The 16,442-nt window shown below is 40.7% G+C and overlaps 1 protein-coding gene across 2 annotated transcripts in view; it reads left to right on the top strand.

Annotated features, from left to right (window-relative positions):
- MARCHF8 (membrane associated ring-CH-type finger 8) overlaps positions 1-16,442 on the top strand; it is a gene marked incomplete at both ends in the record, with an annotated part of 61,710 nt that overhangs the window by 28,853 nt on the left and 16,415 nt on the right. For both annotated transcript variants that reach the window (XM_079535253.1, XM_079535252.1), the window contains one exon: positions 12,909-12,959. In XM_079535253.1, coding sequence (XP_079391379.1) covers positions 12,909-12,959 — 51 coding nt within the window. The remainder of the gene's footprint in view (positions 1-12,908; positions 12,960-16,442) is intronic.

Genomic DNA, 16,442 nt, shown 5'->3' with positions numbered 1-16,442 from the left:
TCTGAAGGAGCTCCAGCCTTTTGCCACATTTTAAAATGTTTATCACCACAGAGACCTGCTCTTGAATTCTGTTCTTTCTTGAAAACATCAGTTGAATTTGGCACAGTGTTCTGATTTTTAAATGGCATCCAGATAGGATGTCCCAGTCCTGCTTGGAACCCTCTGGTGTTTGTAACTCTTGTTAGTGCATTTAACTCCATATCTTTCAGGGAACAAAAATCCTGCTGTGGTAGTATTTGTTAGAAGAGTGTATTTAAGTAAGAGTATTTAACTGGAAGCCAAATCTAATGCTTCACCTCTGAGGGCTGTTGGCTGGCATAAAATAAAATCCTCTTGGATTTAAAAATGATTACAGTCATTTTTGCTAAAGCTTGCAGGACTTCCCTTGTACCCAGGATTAGATCAGCTGTGTTTCTATCCATTCAAGTTTCTTGGTATAGAAGCCTCCAAGAAGTATTTCCAGATTATTTTCCTACTGTGATAGGAAATGATGCAGAAAAACCAATACAGATAGTACAAAGGTGGGAGAAAACAGCTGATTCACGTGGTCAAAGCTGCAGCTAAGAAATAAGGGTGATAGAAGGCATGAGTAGACAGAGAAAAAGCAAGTATGATATGGGATAAGATGGTGTGGGGACAGTGGAGGAGGCTGAAGGTGCAATTGATGTGATCACTGGTTCTTTTGTTTTTCTGCTTGCTGAATCTCATTGCTGTGGCATGATACAAAACGATGCTTACTTGCAGGCAATGTTTATGTGTGGGCTTTGCTGTTTCTCATCCTGTCACTCTCAGAAGCAGCTCCTATCTTTTAATCCCCTTAAGCCTCTAGTCTCTCACCAAAACACGTCCCTCCTGAAATGTAATCCTCTTACTTCAGTTCCACGGTTACAGTACTTATGTGTGTGTGCTTAGAAGCGTGGGCAGCAAGGTTTCTTTCTGCCAAAGGCTAAAAAAATCAAAATATCAACATGCCAGGATCTTCCAAAGAACTGTTACCTAAAGTAGTGTGTGTTAGTCTTGATCCTAACTCCCAATTTTTTTAAAAACCCTTTAGTTGCCTTGTGCTGTGGTGCCATGATAGTTTTTCTCATGAGTCATCAAACTTAGAAATCCAAAGGTCATTCACTGCACAGCCAGGAATGTGCAAGGAGGATTGAGGACCACATTTACAAGTAAATGGGACCTGATAGTAAAGTTTCAAGGAGGAAGACTGGATGAATGTTCTTCCAGATTTCACGCAAGAGCTTACTGAAATGTAGCTGTGCTTTACCAGATGGCAGCTCTTCAGGTAGATCACAAGGTCTGATAGTCCACATGAAAATCAGTGCACTGACAGATTCCAGGTTGGAGAGTCATTTTCTACTACTGCAAAAAATGCAAGGGTAAGATCTCAACGATGGTTTCCTTGCCCTGGCACATTGAATGTGAAACTTACCCTGTATAAAAGTATTGTGCAAAAACACGTGCAGTATTGAGCCATATGAGAGAATCTCTGCGTGTCAGTGTAGGACAAGAAAGGCTGAATTTCTGAGGGCAATATAATTTCTGCTTACCTCAGGTTTCTCGTCTGCCTATTGATGATCACATTTGCCTACTGCAGGATACCGGTGTAGAACATCAGCAGTGTATGCTGCAAGTGTCTGTAAATTGCAAACTGGCCACATCATTTCCCTCTTACAGTTTGTGTTGACTTCTTATTTTGAGCTGCTGCCTAATGCTGTTGAGCACTAACCAACTGAGGTAATCCACTTTGAATAGACAATAGTGGTTTATAGGAAAGATGTTAAACAAGAAATATGTTCATTTTGTGCTAAAGTTTCAGACCTGTGATACAGCCTTATTTTCAGTGATGATTTGAGTGGGTTACTTAAATGTATATTTGTCTTATGAGAGGTTCTACCACTTTTACATGCTCTTCTCAGTATGCTGCACTCTGTCCTCCAAGGTACTAGTAGCAGATGTTATTAAGAAACCTCAGAAGTGTTACTCTTTTTCTTTATTGTGTTCTTAAAGTGCTGCTTTTGTAATTTAGCATTCTGCTGCATTATGTTATCTTTTGCATTTTCAAAAGTAAGAGGTATCAGAAATAGATGTTTTAAAGAGGAAAAAAAAAAACAACCAGAAGTTCTACTTCTGGATCAGAACCTTGTTGTAATGGGATAAGCAAGCACTGTCAATGTGATCCCTGGGGCATAAAATCATACAATCCAAGGATCCTTCCTTTTGAGTGAATCCTCTCTGCTGGACTCCGGAGACTACGGGGAGCTCTTTCTTCTATCGTTTTAGCCTCTCATCAGCTCCATTACAAGTGTAGAGCCTAAGAGAAAATGTTGGCTCCCCAGAGGTCTGGCTTTACAGGTATTTCTGTATGCCTTCTGAAAATATATAATCATGTAGCAATTCTCTGAGGTTTTTTAAAAGTGAGTTTTAAAAACTACAAAATGTATTTTTGATAAAATCTGTTATCTTCTGAAGCATCCACAGATTTCATAGCTATGCAATATTATTTCCACAGATAACGAACATGTACAGCAATGAACAAAGGGAAGAAGAGAAGTGAGTTTTTTAAATCCAGCTTTGGTGGGGGTAATTTTAAAAGCTGTTTGACAGAAGCAAATCAAATAAGCTAATACACTTTTTCTGAAACCTTTGATGCAATTTCCTGTGACAAAAACTGCCCTAGCTCAAAGCTGTAGGGAATGGAGGACAGGAGATTTACTGTGAATATGGGACTTATTTATAAACCTTTCCCCTTGGGAAACAAACTTTAGAGAATGCCATGTCAGCACATGCAAGAATGCAGCGCAGTCTCCAATAGGTCAGGCAGTGTTCTGACAGCTGCAGCTTATTTTCTGTTTCATATGCATAAATGCGAGAGACAGAGCAACCCAGTGAAGTGAATTGTTTAATACTACTGACATAATATCGGTATTTTTCAGCTGACGTGCATGTCTTTCTGTAAAAATTTCTAAAACCAAGCAGGATTTTACTGGAACTGGTGCATGAGAGTTGAGGAAAAAAAATGAGTGAGTGTCATCAGATAAGTGGAAAAGCTTCTGTTTCAATAGGCTAATGGCCCTGAGATTTTATTTTAGCAGAAAATGCAGGCGTTCCCAGGACTGCAGTGATAAATTTAGTTCTTGTACAGCTGCTGGCATTCAGCTTCAGGCGCACTAAAACTTCAGCCCTCCTGTTAGACTGTGGCTGCTGTAAAGATTCCCAGCCAGGTGAAGAGCTGTACTCTTTGGAGGGCTCTTCTGCAGCCAGGAAGTCTTGTTAGTCTCCCCTCTGATTGCCTCTGATGCTCTTCCACTGTAATCTGACAATTTTAGGATGAGAGTGATGAATGTGACAGCCCTGAACGGGAGTGTGCTTGGAGGTGCTGTGAGCACCTTGCTCAGTGTTCACACCACCTGCTCCTAAAACATCATTCTTTTTCTTCCTGTTTTCTGGCCATTATGTTGTCAGCCCTACTGTGCTTAGGTCACTGGGCTCATCCCTGCTTTATTCAGCTTGCACAGCTCCATTGGCTGCATGTTGCTCGGTGTGAGCACTGCCCAGTGCCGTCTTCCTGCATGGGGTTCCTACTTCTCCCTGCTGAACATCAAGCAAAGGTATATATATCCATGTGCAGGGGGAATGTGCTTTTGTAGCAAGCTTTTATTGCAATTTCTTTTTTTTCTCTGTTTCTCATGCTGTAAGACAAGTCAGTGTTTTTATAAATTCTCTAGGTCCCAATCTGCTAAAGTGTGCCTAACACGAGTTGCAGTTCCTGAAATAGTTTTTTAGGATTAGGATGTATGTTGTGCTCAGTCTGAGCCTCCCTGAACCCACTGGGATTTCTTGTTGGCTACAGTGGGGCCGCAATAGCTACACAGAGAGCTGGTTTATTGCTTCCTCCAGGAAATAATGGTAGATAAGATCAAGCAAGGTCAGTGACTTAGCCTGCAGTAACTGGCTTGCATCTCCTGCTTCTGGGTGTTCTTCTGAAGATGTGGGACACAGCTGTGAAGGTACCTTACTTAGCTACATGTATTTTCTTCACTTGATTGGAAGAAAAAGTAAATAAATGATGTGCTGCTTCAACTGTCCACGTATAAAGGCTTCTTTATGTTGTATTTGTGCATTTCTGCCCTATCTGCTGTTCTCCTGAGAGGCTGATCTCCTGATGTGATTGATTTCTTGGTGAAATTCCCCCAACTTCTAAAAAGTCAGGATTTAATCTCTACATACCATATGCAAAAGCCATTGATTTACCCTTGGCTTTTGTACTGTTTCAGTATTTATTTCCACTCAATCCTTTTCTGTGTTGGCATTTTGTTGGCATTGTTGACTGCTGTTATATTTTGAAGACAGAAAAGATCTGGTAAGGTCTCCTTTTCAAGAAGCACTACTGCTGAATACAGAACTAAAACAGATGCCCCTGTCAGAATGGGGCTGATCATTTTGCTTTTCATGTCTTTGTGGAAGATTTTCCCATTATCCTCTTTGGCCATACCATCATTTTTTTTCTTTTCCTTTAGTAACTTCTTTAAATAAAAAGTTAAAATTATCATCCTAAACTAGCATAAATCTGTAGGATTTTGTTTTCAGCCTGTTTTCCTACTCAGAAGAGATTAGTATAAGAGGAGGCAAAGTATCAAAAATTTAAAGAATTTAAATATCCTGAATGCTTATCTTCCCTCAAAAAAATTTCTGTAATCAATTTTCATTTGTGAGCATAAGCTATTGTGACAGACACAGTAGAGAAGGTGGGAACATGATGTATGCATATTGCACTGATCAATATCTGTATACTGGATCACATCAGCTGTTAGATGGACAGATAAATGCTAAATTCTGCTCCTGTATCAGGGATGCACTTAATTAGTGATATACAGGAAAGAAAAACAGAACATGTTAAATTTCTGCTTCAGTGCTTTCCCTTTGTCCTTTTCATTCTTTTCCCTTTGCTGTCTCAGATGTGTAGTGCTGTACTCTCCCTGTGCCTGCTGTATGGGTGGAAGGTAACCAGAGCCAGCAGGATTTACTCCTATAAGTAACAGATCCTAAGCATTCCTTGCATGACTGAGTGCCAAAATATTTTGCAGATGAACAGTGCAGTATTTCTTAGTTTCACAGTTTCTGAAACTTGTTTGTTTGTGACTCTTGGGAACTCAGCAATCTCAGTTCCCTTAAAGTTAGTAAACATGTTGATCTTTAAAGTGAAACACCCTGACTGTGGCTTTGAAGTAAATGACTACAGATTTTTAGGCTACAGGAGTAAGTACATTTAGAGCATATTAAATCCCCAATGTTTAGGGATTTTGCAGTGTTTACCACTGTGCAAATGAGAATTTGACAGTAAGAAATGATGTGGCTTGAGTCACTGTTTCACAGACAGGACTGTTGGCAAAGGGAGGTGCTCTGGAATGGTGTGCTGCCAGGGCTTCTCCTCTGCCTGCTCCTGGGTCGCTTCCTAATAGCATGCATGTCGAAGACCCACATGAGACCAGCTGCACTCTTAGCTTACACATATTTCCTCTCAGAGCAGTGTTTTCCATCACTTAGGTTGGTTTACTTATGGAAGGACAGCAGAATGTATTGCTTCTTTTTAGATATTACTCCTTGTGTACTCTCTCACCTTACATTTTATTTTTGTTAAGAACAATGTTTTAAAACTCTCCAGAACATCACAGCTCACATTTTTACAAGGATCTTGCTCTAACTGGTTCGGCTGTGTAACTTCAATGAGTTATCTGGAACCTGATTCCTCATTTAGCTAAATTTGTGTGGTTGTTTAATACTGAGTTTTAAATGCTGTGCATCAGAATAATTTGCAATTTGCACAGTTAAAAATGGGAGGATGAAATCTGAGGCAAAACCACACTGGTATGCAGTGAGTGGGTATTACTAAATAGTGCTGATACTTATTGGTACTCTTTCAAGAGCTTTTTTGTCATTTTACTTTGATGGTATCATGTTAAATGTTACTAAAAATACACTGAATGCTTTCCCAGTGTCACTTCGGGAGATTCCACAGGATTAGCAAACCGTGCAACCAAGTACAAGGGACATGTGATAGCATGCAGTCTGTTCTTTCTGTAGACAGCTGAATGTGCAAGTTGTGTAGACACTGAGAAAGTCCGGCTCCACCGAGAGTTATCTGGGCTGCAGGCTTCCGATGTCTGTTAGCAGCTTGAGAAATTCCAAATTACCAGTTGCCTAGAGGGAGTTTTAATCTGTGAATGTTTAAAATAGTCAATTGCTTTGGCATGTTGACATGTGTAGTGTACCATGAGAATTCCAGCAGTTGCATTAAATGCATTTACTCTACAAAAGAGAGAATGTTATTCCTATTAATCTGTTCATAATTGCTGGCTTACTTGTTCATAGCCTTCTTTCTGCTGTTAAACACATAAAATGGTTCGAAATGGCATTTTCACACAGATAAGCTTCATGCATGCTGCTTCCATTACCAAGAAAGTTGCATGGTTTTGAATAATGACCTTTGTAGTTCATATAATTTGTTCACCAAGGAAAGGATTCATCTTTATGTGTTGCAGCCATAGGTGTGCATCCATTTTAGGTTGTCTGGCAACAGCAAGATAAGAACTTCCATAGAACATCTTAGATGCCAAAGTCTTTGCAGTTTACTTTTTGTTACAAATTGGGCACATGGCACATGAATATGTAAGTGTGCAAATGGATGCAATGTTAGTGAAATGTGCCAGGCAGATGGTTTTATACAGAAAGGAAAGCTTGCGTTTGCAGGCCTGGCAGCCCCAGCTCAGTAGCAGTACTGTCTGGAGGTAGATACTATGAACAAGCTGAGATGCAAGGCTCAGATGTAGTTACTGTTCTTTGATTAGATGTCTTTACCTGTCCTTGCCTGACTCTTCTAGCTGCATGCTCATTGATGAACCTTGATGATATATAGAGTTATTTTGTGGATAAAACATTGAAAGGAATAAAATCCAAGACATTTGCAAAGTGCTGGCTTTATAACCATTAGTATATTGCTCTTCTATAAGGCCCCTTGACTGCCAAAGGAATACAGACCACATTCATTTGATATGATGCTAAATAGCATTTCCTGCTGAAATAATGCTGGATTCTGTCAGTGACAGAACCTTTGTATTTTAACAATCCAATGGTGCTGAGAGACAAAGAAAGTAATTGACAAAGCCATTTCCCATTTTTTCCCCTTACACAAGTCACTCTGGACAATTAAGTGCACGTACTGATACTGTCAACAATAACAACCTCCCTGCCCGAACTAAAAGCATATGTTCTTTTCACTTTCTACATTTCAGGTATAGAATTGCAGTACAAGATTTGCATAAGCACTGAGAAGAGGTTGTTTGGAAATCTGATCACAGTTATGAAACCTGAAACAATACCTGGGTGTGTGCGGCTGCATGTCTGCAGAGCAGCCGAGCGTTTGTGCTCTCATGGTGGGGCTCAGGAAGAACCAAGTTTCACTCTGCACCGACTTTTAGCTACATGTGGCAGCTCAGTCCTGAGTAATATAGAAACAAAATCCAACCATTTCACCAGGGTATTTTTCTCTTCCTTCCATCCTGGCAGGGACATTTAAGTCATGTTTGTTCAGGGTGCCCTCTTGGTAAGGCTGCGTTAACACTGAGTTTGGAGGCAGGGTGGTGTGCTACCTTTGTTTTGTGAGTGCATGAGAGCACTTCTGACTAGTAGAACTGCTGTCAATGGATTGACAGCACCCTTGGCTCAGGCACTAGGAACTGGTGATTTGGGGTTCACGTGGCTGTGAGAGTTACAGAGCTGTTGTATTTAGTGGAAAAGGGGTATTTTTGGTAGGGAAGCAAGGATAAAATAACTTGAAGCTCTGAATATGGAAGGCTAAGGTGAGTGGGAGGGTGAAAGGGAGGTGTCAACTGGGAGATCTCTGAATTGAGGAGGTGAGAGCCATTATGTGAGGGTAACAGGAGTGGTAGCAGGAGGGAAGAGAGCCAGTAAGGTGGGGAAGGCAAGCTGGAGCGCTCTTCAGGGAGCACCTATTCAGCTCCTGAAGGAAGAAGAGTGCTCTGTCATCATGGTAGAGAGCAAATTCAAAGGATAGGGAAAGAAAATTGGGAGGGGGATTCAAGCACTGGCAAGCAAGTACATCCAGAATTTAGAAACACGTGTGCTACAGTAGGAACTGGTAGCAGTTTTCCTTTTTGTAAATCATTTCCCCCCTCTTACCTTCCATGTTGTTTCCCTAAGCCAGGATCTGACAGGACATTAGAGCAGCAGCTGGCAGTGAGTGACGGGGGGAACTTAAGCCCTGCTGACTTAGAAGCTTTTTTTTATTATTATTATTACTATTTTTTTGAAGTGCCTGCCCAGTGATTCTAGTTGAGTAGGATGAATTTTGAAAGGTAGGATTCCCATTATCCCATGCAGAAAAACTGATTTGCTAAAGGAGAGCCATGCTTGCTTTAAGTGGTGGTAATTGTGTGGTCTATGCTGACAAGTGTTGCATTTGTCTTGACCCTTCCATTGAAGTGCAAAGTCTAATGCTTTTGCAAGAAGGAAGGAGAGCTTGTTTAGAGCTGTAATTATTGGACCAGAATACGTCTTACTCTGCAGTGAGAACATACTGGAAATAGTCTCTGAGCACCTGTATTTGTTGGGTACTGGAAGTACTGTAATGGCGTCTTTGCCTTTCCACTCCCAACTCAATGTCATTTGTGAATGACCTAGTAGATTCTATGATAAATGTACTGGTGATGAATATAGTATGAAAAGTGAGCTTTTGTTTGTTTGTACTGTGTCTGCCATTCATATGCATCTATTCCAGTAGTTTTCCTTCTATGGCTTTGCAGTTCTTTTCTAGCTTAATGAGCAGAAAGAATGCAGTATCCTTAATGTACTGCAGCACTGGAAACACCATCAAGTGCTGTCTATTTAATGTCTTCCACATTGTTTTTATTCTCTTAAGTATAGATTTTTATTATTTTTATTTGTATAAGGGATTAAATTGCACAGCTAGACATCATGAAACATGTAGGGTGCTCAGAAAATAATGCCTTCTATTTATTGCTATGGAAACTACAACAGACACAAAGAGCACAGTAACACTATCTGATAGAGCAAATTCACGGGTACAGAACGCTCATCGTAGCCACCACTATTATGTATGCAACAATTTGAATAAGTACCTGCATGCCACACTCATAACAATCTGCAGCTATGGAGGTGACTCACTGTCATGGTCACCCCTGTTTAAATACAACACCCACCACATCACTGTGCTCGTATCCACTGTTCAGTCTCCGTAAACACTCAGCAAGTGTTGATGAATGTCAATGAGTGCCATTATTTCCTCATGGAGGAATTCAGTGACTTGTCTTTACAGCCATATCACCAACATCTGCCTCTGATGTTGTGGGTGTACATAATAAAATAGGAGGTGTTACTTTTGGAGCAGCCTTCATATATCACTTGGAGATGTTTCTGTTGCGGTTTATTGATTAACAATATTTTTTTTGTCCTTTAGAGAAGCTTGCAAAAAAGCATGATAAGTGCTTTCAGCAAGGATGCTACTTGAGTGGACACAGTTAACTGGAAATTGCTGTTGCACAATGCAACTCAGTTGTTTGTCTGTTCTCTACCCACCACATTTTAAAGCCTGCATGTAAGCTGAGACTCGGAGCTGCTGTTTCAGAAGAACGTTTCTGATTAGAAGGCATGCAAAGATAGGGTCCAAAGTGACCAAAGACTGAAACAATTTCAACAAGGTGGTGGGAGTTGCCTGATAGTTGGAAAGGCCAACCAAACTGAAAAAAAACTATGTGTGTGTAATTGCAAATCTATTTTGGATCTAGTAGTGGCTATTGTGTCAGTTGTCACTGGTTGAACACGGGCCTGAGCTGATGCTCTTCCTGTTTGTTAGTTTGGCTGCCCAGAGAGGTGGTGGAGTCAGCATCCTGGGAAGGAAACATGGAGATGTGGTACTGAAGAACATGGTTAGTGGGTATGGTGTGGATAGGTTGATGGCTGGACTAGATAAGCTCAGTGTTTTTTTCCAACCTTTAATGATTTTGTGATTCTATGGCTCAAGTAGCCATTACGAGGAAAGAATTTGGCCGATCTTGGACAATTTCCTGTTGGCTTTACGGACTTAGCAGTTTTATGTGGTAAAGGAATAGGAATATAAAAGCACTTATGTGGCTGAGTAATTTAGAAATATCACACATACTTTAATATGTGTGCATGCTCTCTCTGTATATACAGAATATTTTCTAAGAGCAGTTTCTGTTTAGAAATGATCACTCTTCCAATAACAAATTCAGCTGTTCACAATCATGTACTGGCAGGAACCTCAGATAGGTACATTCCCAACAACAGATCAACAAAGATGATACAAGCATCTATCTCTCTCACGCTGCTGGCACCCAGCAAGATAAGATCACAGCCCTGGGAGCAGGAAGACTAGTTTCTGTGGTGTGGCTGAGAGTGTATTTGCTCTGTGTTGTGTAAATACATCTCTTGTTCTCCAGCCTCTTCAGTTATTGTATTTTAGCACATCCTTTTCAACACAGGTACCTGCATAAGTTCAGTCATGCTGCCTCACAGGCATCTTCTTCAGCTGGACAGCAGTACTGGGAAGTGTTAAATTAATGAGGTGAAGAACCTCTACTCTGTTTAATTTTGTCTTCAGGAATTTCGCCTGAAAGTCTTTGATGTCTAGGGCTGCATTTAGGACTGCCAGCTGCGTGGGGCTGTGTGCTACTTCAGGCAGACTCCTTGCCCGCAGGTCTCTCTCCTCACCACCATTTCCCTTGTCCTACAGAGCCGAGCTTTGTTTACCTCCCACACATCCCTGCAAGGCCCAGAGAGCATAGCCCACTTCCCCCACACCTAACACATCCGCAGTGACAGGTTGCTGTGCTTGCCAACTTGTGTTGCTCTCTCTTCATCATAGCTTAAGAACATGTCCCTGCCCCCTTTTTTCTTTCTTCTCTATTCTGTAGCTTCAATGAACTTTTTCCTGTTGCTATAGTTACAGTGTCTTTGATGAAATTAGCTGGGTCCTTCCCTTACAGTTGGAGTTGATTCTTGGCCAGGCTTGTTTTTTGGCAGTAGCCCAGTCTAGTGTTAGTCATCACAGAAGTATCATGCCCATATTCTTTGAGGGTCTCTAGGTGTTTGTTTCTCTTCCAGAAATACTGATATCCACGTAATATAAGCTCATAGTCATCTCTAAAATCAAACTCAGCCTTGTAGGATGCAAATCTGGCATTCAAGTTGAAGGTAATTTAGCTGTTCCAGGTCTCATGTAAATCCTTGCTGATTTTTTATTTGGCCATCAGTCAGAATCTGTGGGGGTTCCTTTGCTACATCTCCTCTGTTCTTTTGAAAGACTGTTTCGCTGCCTTTTAGATACTCGAAGTCCTACATAGAGAGGATTTCAGAATACCATATTTGCTTCCTTGAATTTTTAAAGGAGAAAGTGCAATTTATATCCATCGACCAAGGCAGTGCCCATGACTGTGTTAGGAGAAAGAGCCTGCCTGGTTTTGTGAGCATATGCTCAAATTTTTCCTTGCCTTCTCTTTTCTCAGCACAGAGCTCTCAAGCTGCTCAAGGAGTGTGCTGAAGGAAGGAATGTCTGGGAACACAGGGATCCCAAAGTGTGGGTGTAGTGCCTGGGTGGCCTTGATGTGGGTTTTGGTAGCTGAACATCTCTTGAGTTCTAACAAACCACAGACATAAGGTCTAAAACCAAAAGCATTATATCTGAGCTGATCTAGAAGTAATTTAAAGTCAATTTTTTTAAAAAAATTATTTTTATTTCTCTTATGTTCCCATTTGTTATGTATGCAGGAGTTCTGTTCTCAGGTTCTGTCTGATCAGTTGGTACCAATGAGAACTGGAAGAGGATGCTATCAAAGCATCTCTGTTAGGCTGCTGGAATGCCAGATGGAAGGGTGCACTTCTAAGAGCTTCATGGAGCCCATAGGAAAAAGTAGTAAATATGCCCTGTTTCGGGTGTTTAAGTCTCGAACAAATTTGTCTCCCAGCTTCACAGATGTAAAGAAGCAGTGATATAGATATGTAACCAAATGTTAAGACGTGCTCTGTTTGAAATAGTTTTTTGAAGGATTTGTTTCTTGTTGGATTTTATTCAGAAAAGCAAACAAGCCTTTGCAGATAAGTTTCCAGGTTTTACCAGTGGAACAATCATGTCTAGTAGCATTTATGGCACATGGATGTTCGGAAAGCAGGAACCAGTAAATGATGAAACATCATGGTGAAACCTACAGTTTATTTTGGTACTAGTTAAGATTGTCATCCTTATCAGTCAGGGTTTGCATACTGAAAAGTAACAGATACATTCATCACTGATTTCAGTTTCAGGAATTTCAGCTTTTCTGTTTTCATCCTGTGTGATATTTCCAGTTTAATTCTGAGTTCTGTGGTAGATAGGAAGTTGCTCAGTAACTCCGCTTCATTTCCTGAAATGACATACATGCAGTTATTCAGAATTGTTTCAGGACATCACTGGGATACTTTTCTTTACATCACTGTTTCCTTGAAGCAAGAGCTGTTGGTTTTAGTGGTTGGATGTTTGCCTTTGGATGTCAATGAGGCAGAGCTGAGAAACATCCTTTCCAAGACAGATGGCATCTGAGGAAAGGGCTTTGCAGTAGTGATAGAGAGGTCGTTGTTCTACTATTTCTCAGTTTGTACTTGTCTTGCCTATTTGATTTTCAGCAGTGTAATATGTAGTTAAGCAAACAAAACAGCTTAGTAAATGTGTCAAATCAGACTGATGTCGATAGAAGCAACATCCCCAAAAGTCACAGCTCTAACATGTTCTCCATATTTGCTTTATAGTAACAGCTTTAAAATACTCTCATAACTGATTTACTCTTGCAATAATCTTATTCTTCCTCTTTCAGAATGAGAAGGCTTTGGGTCATTCTGTGAGCCGCTCTAGTAACATCTCAAAGGTATGTTCCTCTATATAACTCAGTCTTTGATAAATTTGGGGGATAATGGGATTTCTTTCATTTCAAATTTGAAGTGAAAGATGTCACAGTGTGACCAGTAGAAAATGCTGCTTATGGCTGTCTGTAATTGATAGTCACTCTGCTGAAACATTAGAATTCTCTGGTGTTATGCAGATTGTCTTTACAGGTCAAATGAAATAGAAGCTACAGTAGGTTTTCTCTTTCACACTGTCAGCCTCCTTAGCTTGATAGGAGCAAGATAGATGACAGATGCCTGAGATTTTATCTTGGGAAAAAAGTGCTCCAAAACTACCACTCAAGTATGGCTGGTTGTTTTTTTTTTGGGGGGGGGATTTCCCCATAAGCTGTCCAGTTTTATGTGAGATGGATATAACCATGCATCCATAATGTGTATCAGATACATACTTAAATATTGTTTTATTGTCACCTCATTTGAATAATATTGGTAGTGTCATGAAGTGCAGTGTTATTAGGGCATGGCTATGTAAGTATTCTAAAGCGGTTTATACCATGAAGTCTGGTCTCGTAAGGGAAGTGTGATGAACTGCCTATTCTAATGCTTCAGTTTGACAAATGCACACATCAAAAACACAGTCGCTTTATGTCATCAGGAAAAAAAAAAAAAAACAAAAAAAAAACAACTTCTTCCAAAAGAACTTGTTGCAAGAACATACTTGCTACTCCTACTTCTTACCAGACTTTAATTAGCTGAAATCTAATGTGCTTTCAGCATACCTTGTTGCTTACATGGGTACAATTGTTTGAAGGCTTTGTGCAAGCAACACTGTGCTGGCTGGCTAGTATTTTTCATGGGGTGCATGAGCCTTAACCCATCTTTTTCAAGGTTATTGTTGCTGGTGATAATGACTTCTAATGACAGAGTGAGTCACTGTGTCTGTGACACATTCAAGTCACGTTATTCCATTTTGGGTACTTCAGGATACGTGAAGTTATTTGTGCCTATCTCCAGCAAAGGAAAGAATGGCTGCTTTTTATGGCTTATATGAGCACAGACAACTTTCACTTTGGAGCAGAAAGACAAGATTGCTGGATGTCTTAAATAACAAGTAGGGCAACTGCCCATTGCTTAAGGCATTGACCAAGCTGAAAGTGGTATTGTCATGGAGCAGTGCAGCATTATCTTTTGTGTTCAGCTTCAGAAAAAATGTATTCACACAAAGGGTTTTGGAGTAAGCATAATGTGAGTGTAACTTCTGATTCATCCTCTCCCAAAACAGGACTGTGCCTATCCCTTGTTACCCTTGGTCTTCTCTTCCTAGGACCTTTTCTTGGATTTTCAGGCATTGTTCAAAAGAAATGGCAATTTTTATCAAGTATCATTGTACTTTTCCCAGAGTGTGCAAAATTCAACACAAGATGCCTTTCTGCAGCAGCTGTTTCATTCCTATTCCCTCTGTTGTTCTCACAGAGGAGCCCTATCCCAGCAGAAGCAGCATACATAAAACTGGCTGCAGAGTTCATTCTTAATTCATCAAGAGCTGTTGGTGCAGTGGGAAGGACCTGACTTTCTGGCAGAGCTCTCCCTGGGAGCGCTGGCAAGTGAGACACCAAGATTTGCATTCTTCTTGAAGCACTGAAATGTTCAAAGTTTTACAACACACAGCAATCGGCTAAAGTTCTCAAGGGGAGCAGAAGTCAGCTTTGCCAGTTCAACTTGTGAGAACTGTTGGTTCCAAACATGAGCTTCCCAGAGGTACAAATGTTCTTATGTCCCTCTGTCACCTGCATCTGATCCATTCTGTGCTGCTGCTTCATTCTGGAGATTGCTCCTAGCAAGGGCAAGAGGTGGAAGTGCCTCTGGTGAAATTAGTCAGAGATTTACCTCATTCATCTGCATGCTACCTTGTGCATCCAGACAATTCAGTGCTAAGCTACAACAATTTATACTGCAGCCTACAAGTGGGATGGCTGTCACAACCAATTTGTAGGGCAAACCAGGAAAGATTATAGTTAGCAGGATATTGCGTAGAAGCTTGAGTACATGGAAAATGTCATTTGTTCTGAAGTTTAATAGGAAAGTACCTTTTATGTCTATCTAGAATAGTGTAATGACCTGGCCAATAAAGCAGATTGAATGCGTGTAAAGGAAAATGTAAGGAAGTGCTTGGCTGCCTGTATAGCCCTTTCTGCAGTCCTCAGAGCTTTCTGTCACTGCACCGTTCTAAGAGGAGCTATGTAACAAAAGTTGAGTTTAATCAGCTATGTGCTTCTTTTCCAGATTGTGTGTGTGTGTGTTTGTGTGTTTACAGAAGCAATGATCACACTTTCTGCAAATGACTGTTGCAGCTATTTTTTTTCCCCACTCAGATCTAGCTTACAGTATAGCTGCTACAAACACTTGGTGCTGGCACTTGATTCAAAGCCCTTTCTGGTGCTGATATGTCATTACGAACCTGCTGTGATTATTACTGTGTGTCTTTCCACTGTTCTCAGTTGTACAGTACAACGTGAGTGGAAAGGATTGAGTCAGAACTCAGCCTCTAGCCAAGAGAGGATGCTGCGCTATTCAGTGTGACTGAGGAAAGGAGCTGATGCCGTAGGGCTCAAAGTGGTCAAGGAGGGAGGCAGGCAGATGGCATGGCTAAAATGAGATCAGCTGGTAAAGGTAGCGGGGCCTCTCTGAGCATAGACCCCAAGTGCTGGGGCCATGTGGAACAAAAGGGGCAAAAAGGGCAGTCCTTCAAGAGCAGATGCCAAGAGAGGCTGAAGAGATGCTGGTCCATGCTGGTACATGTGGCCAGGCCAAGAAATAAAAATGAGAACATTTGGCTGGGGATGATAGCCAGCAGTAGCAGAAAAAGAAGTAGGGAATAAGGTGTAGGAGGATCTTCTTGTGATGCTATTAGATTTTGTGCAGTCTGTTACGCGCTGGGGGATGTGGCATTCCTCCAGACCTTTCTTTGCTTTTTTGGTGAGTATATTTCAAACACTCCTTTTAAATCTGCTCCACAAAAAGCATGTTTAAATTTATGGAATCTTTTCTGTATTTGTTTTAAAATTAAAAAAAAAAAAAAAAAAGTATTGGGGGGAGACTGAATTGATTTAGCCATAGGACTCAGACAAGGCCCAGTTGCAAACACCATGTTCAAGACCAGTGACAGTGATTGGAACATTTCTGACTGACACACAACTATGCAGGCTGAATTCACATCTCAGCTCTATGCCCTAAGCCAGCATTTTTACCAAGAAGCCACCATTCATTAGTAAATGGCTTCATCATACAGGCCATACAGAAATAATTAACCTTAATAAGCTTCATCCTCTCTACATAGATAAAATTGACCCAAAAGCACAGCTAGTCACCGAGAGTAGCTAAAAAGAGGATTTTCACAGTGTTGATAATTCACATCCTCTGCTCTTAAATAAATAAATTCTGCTAACAAGCAAATTAAATAGAATACTGACAAAGCTGATCTGTAAATAGTTATCCTCAAATTAGTG

This window comes from Tetrao urogallus (genome assembly GCF_951394365.1).
Source record: "Tetrao urogallus genome assembly, chromosome: 5".
NCBI classification, from domain to species: domain Eukaryota; kingdom Metazoa; phylum Chordata; class Aves; order Galliformes; family Phasianidae; genus Tetrao; species Tetrao urogallus.
Note: the sequence above shows the minus strand (reverse complement) of the source record. Positions and strands in the feature narration are given on the sequence as shown.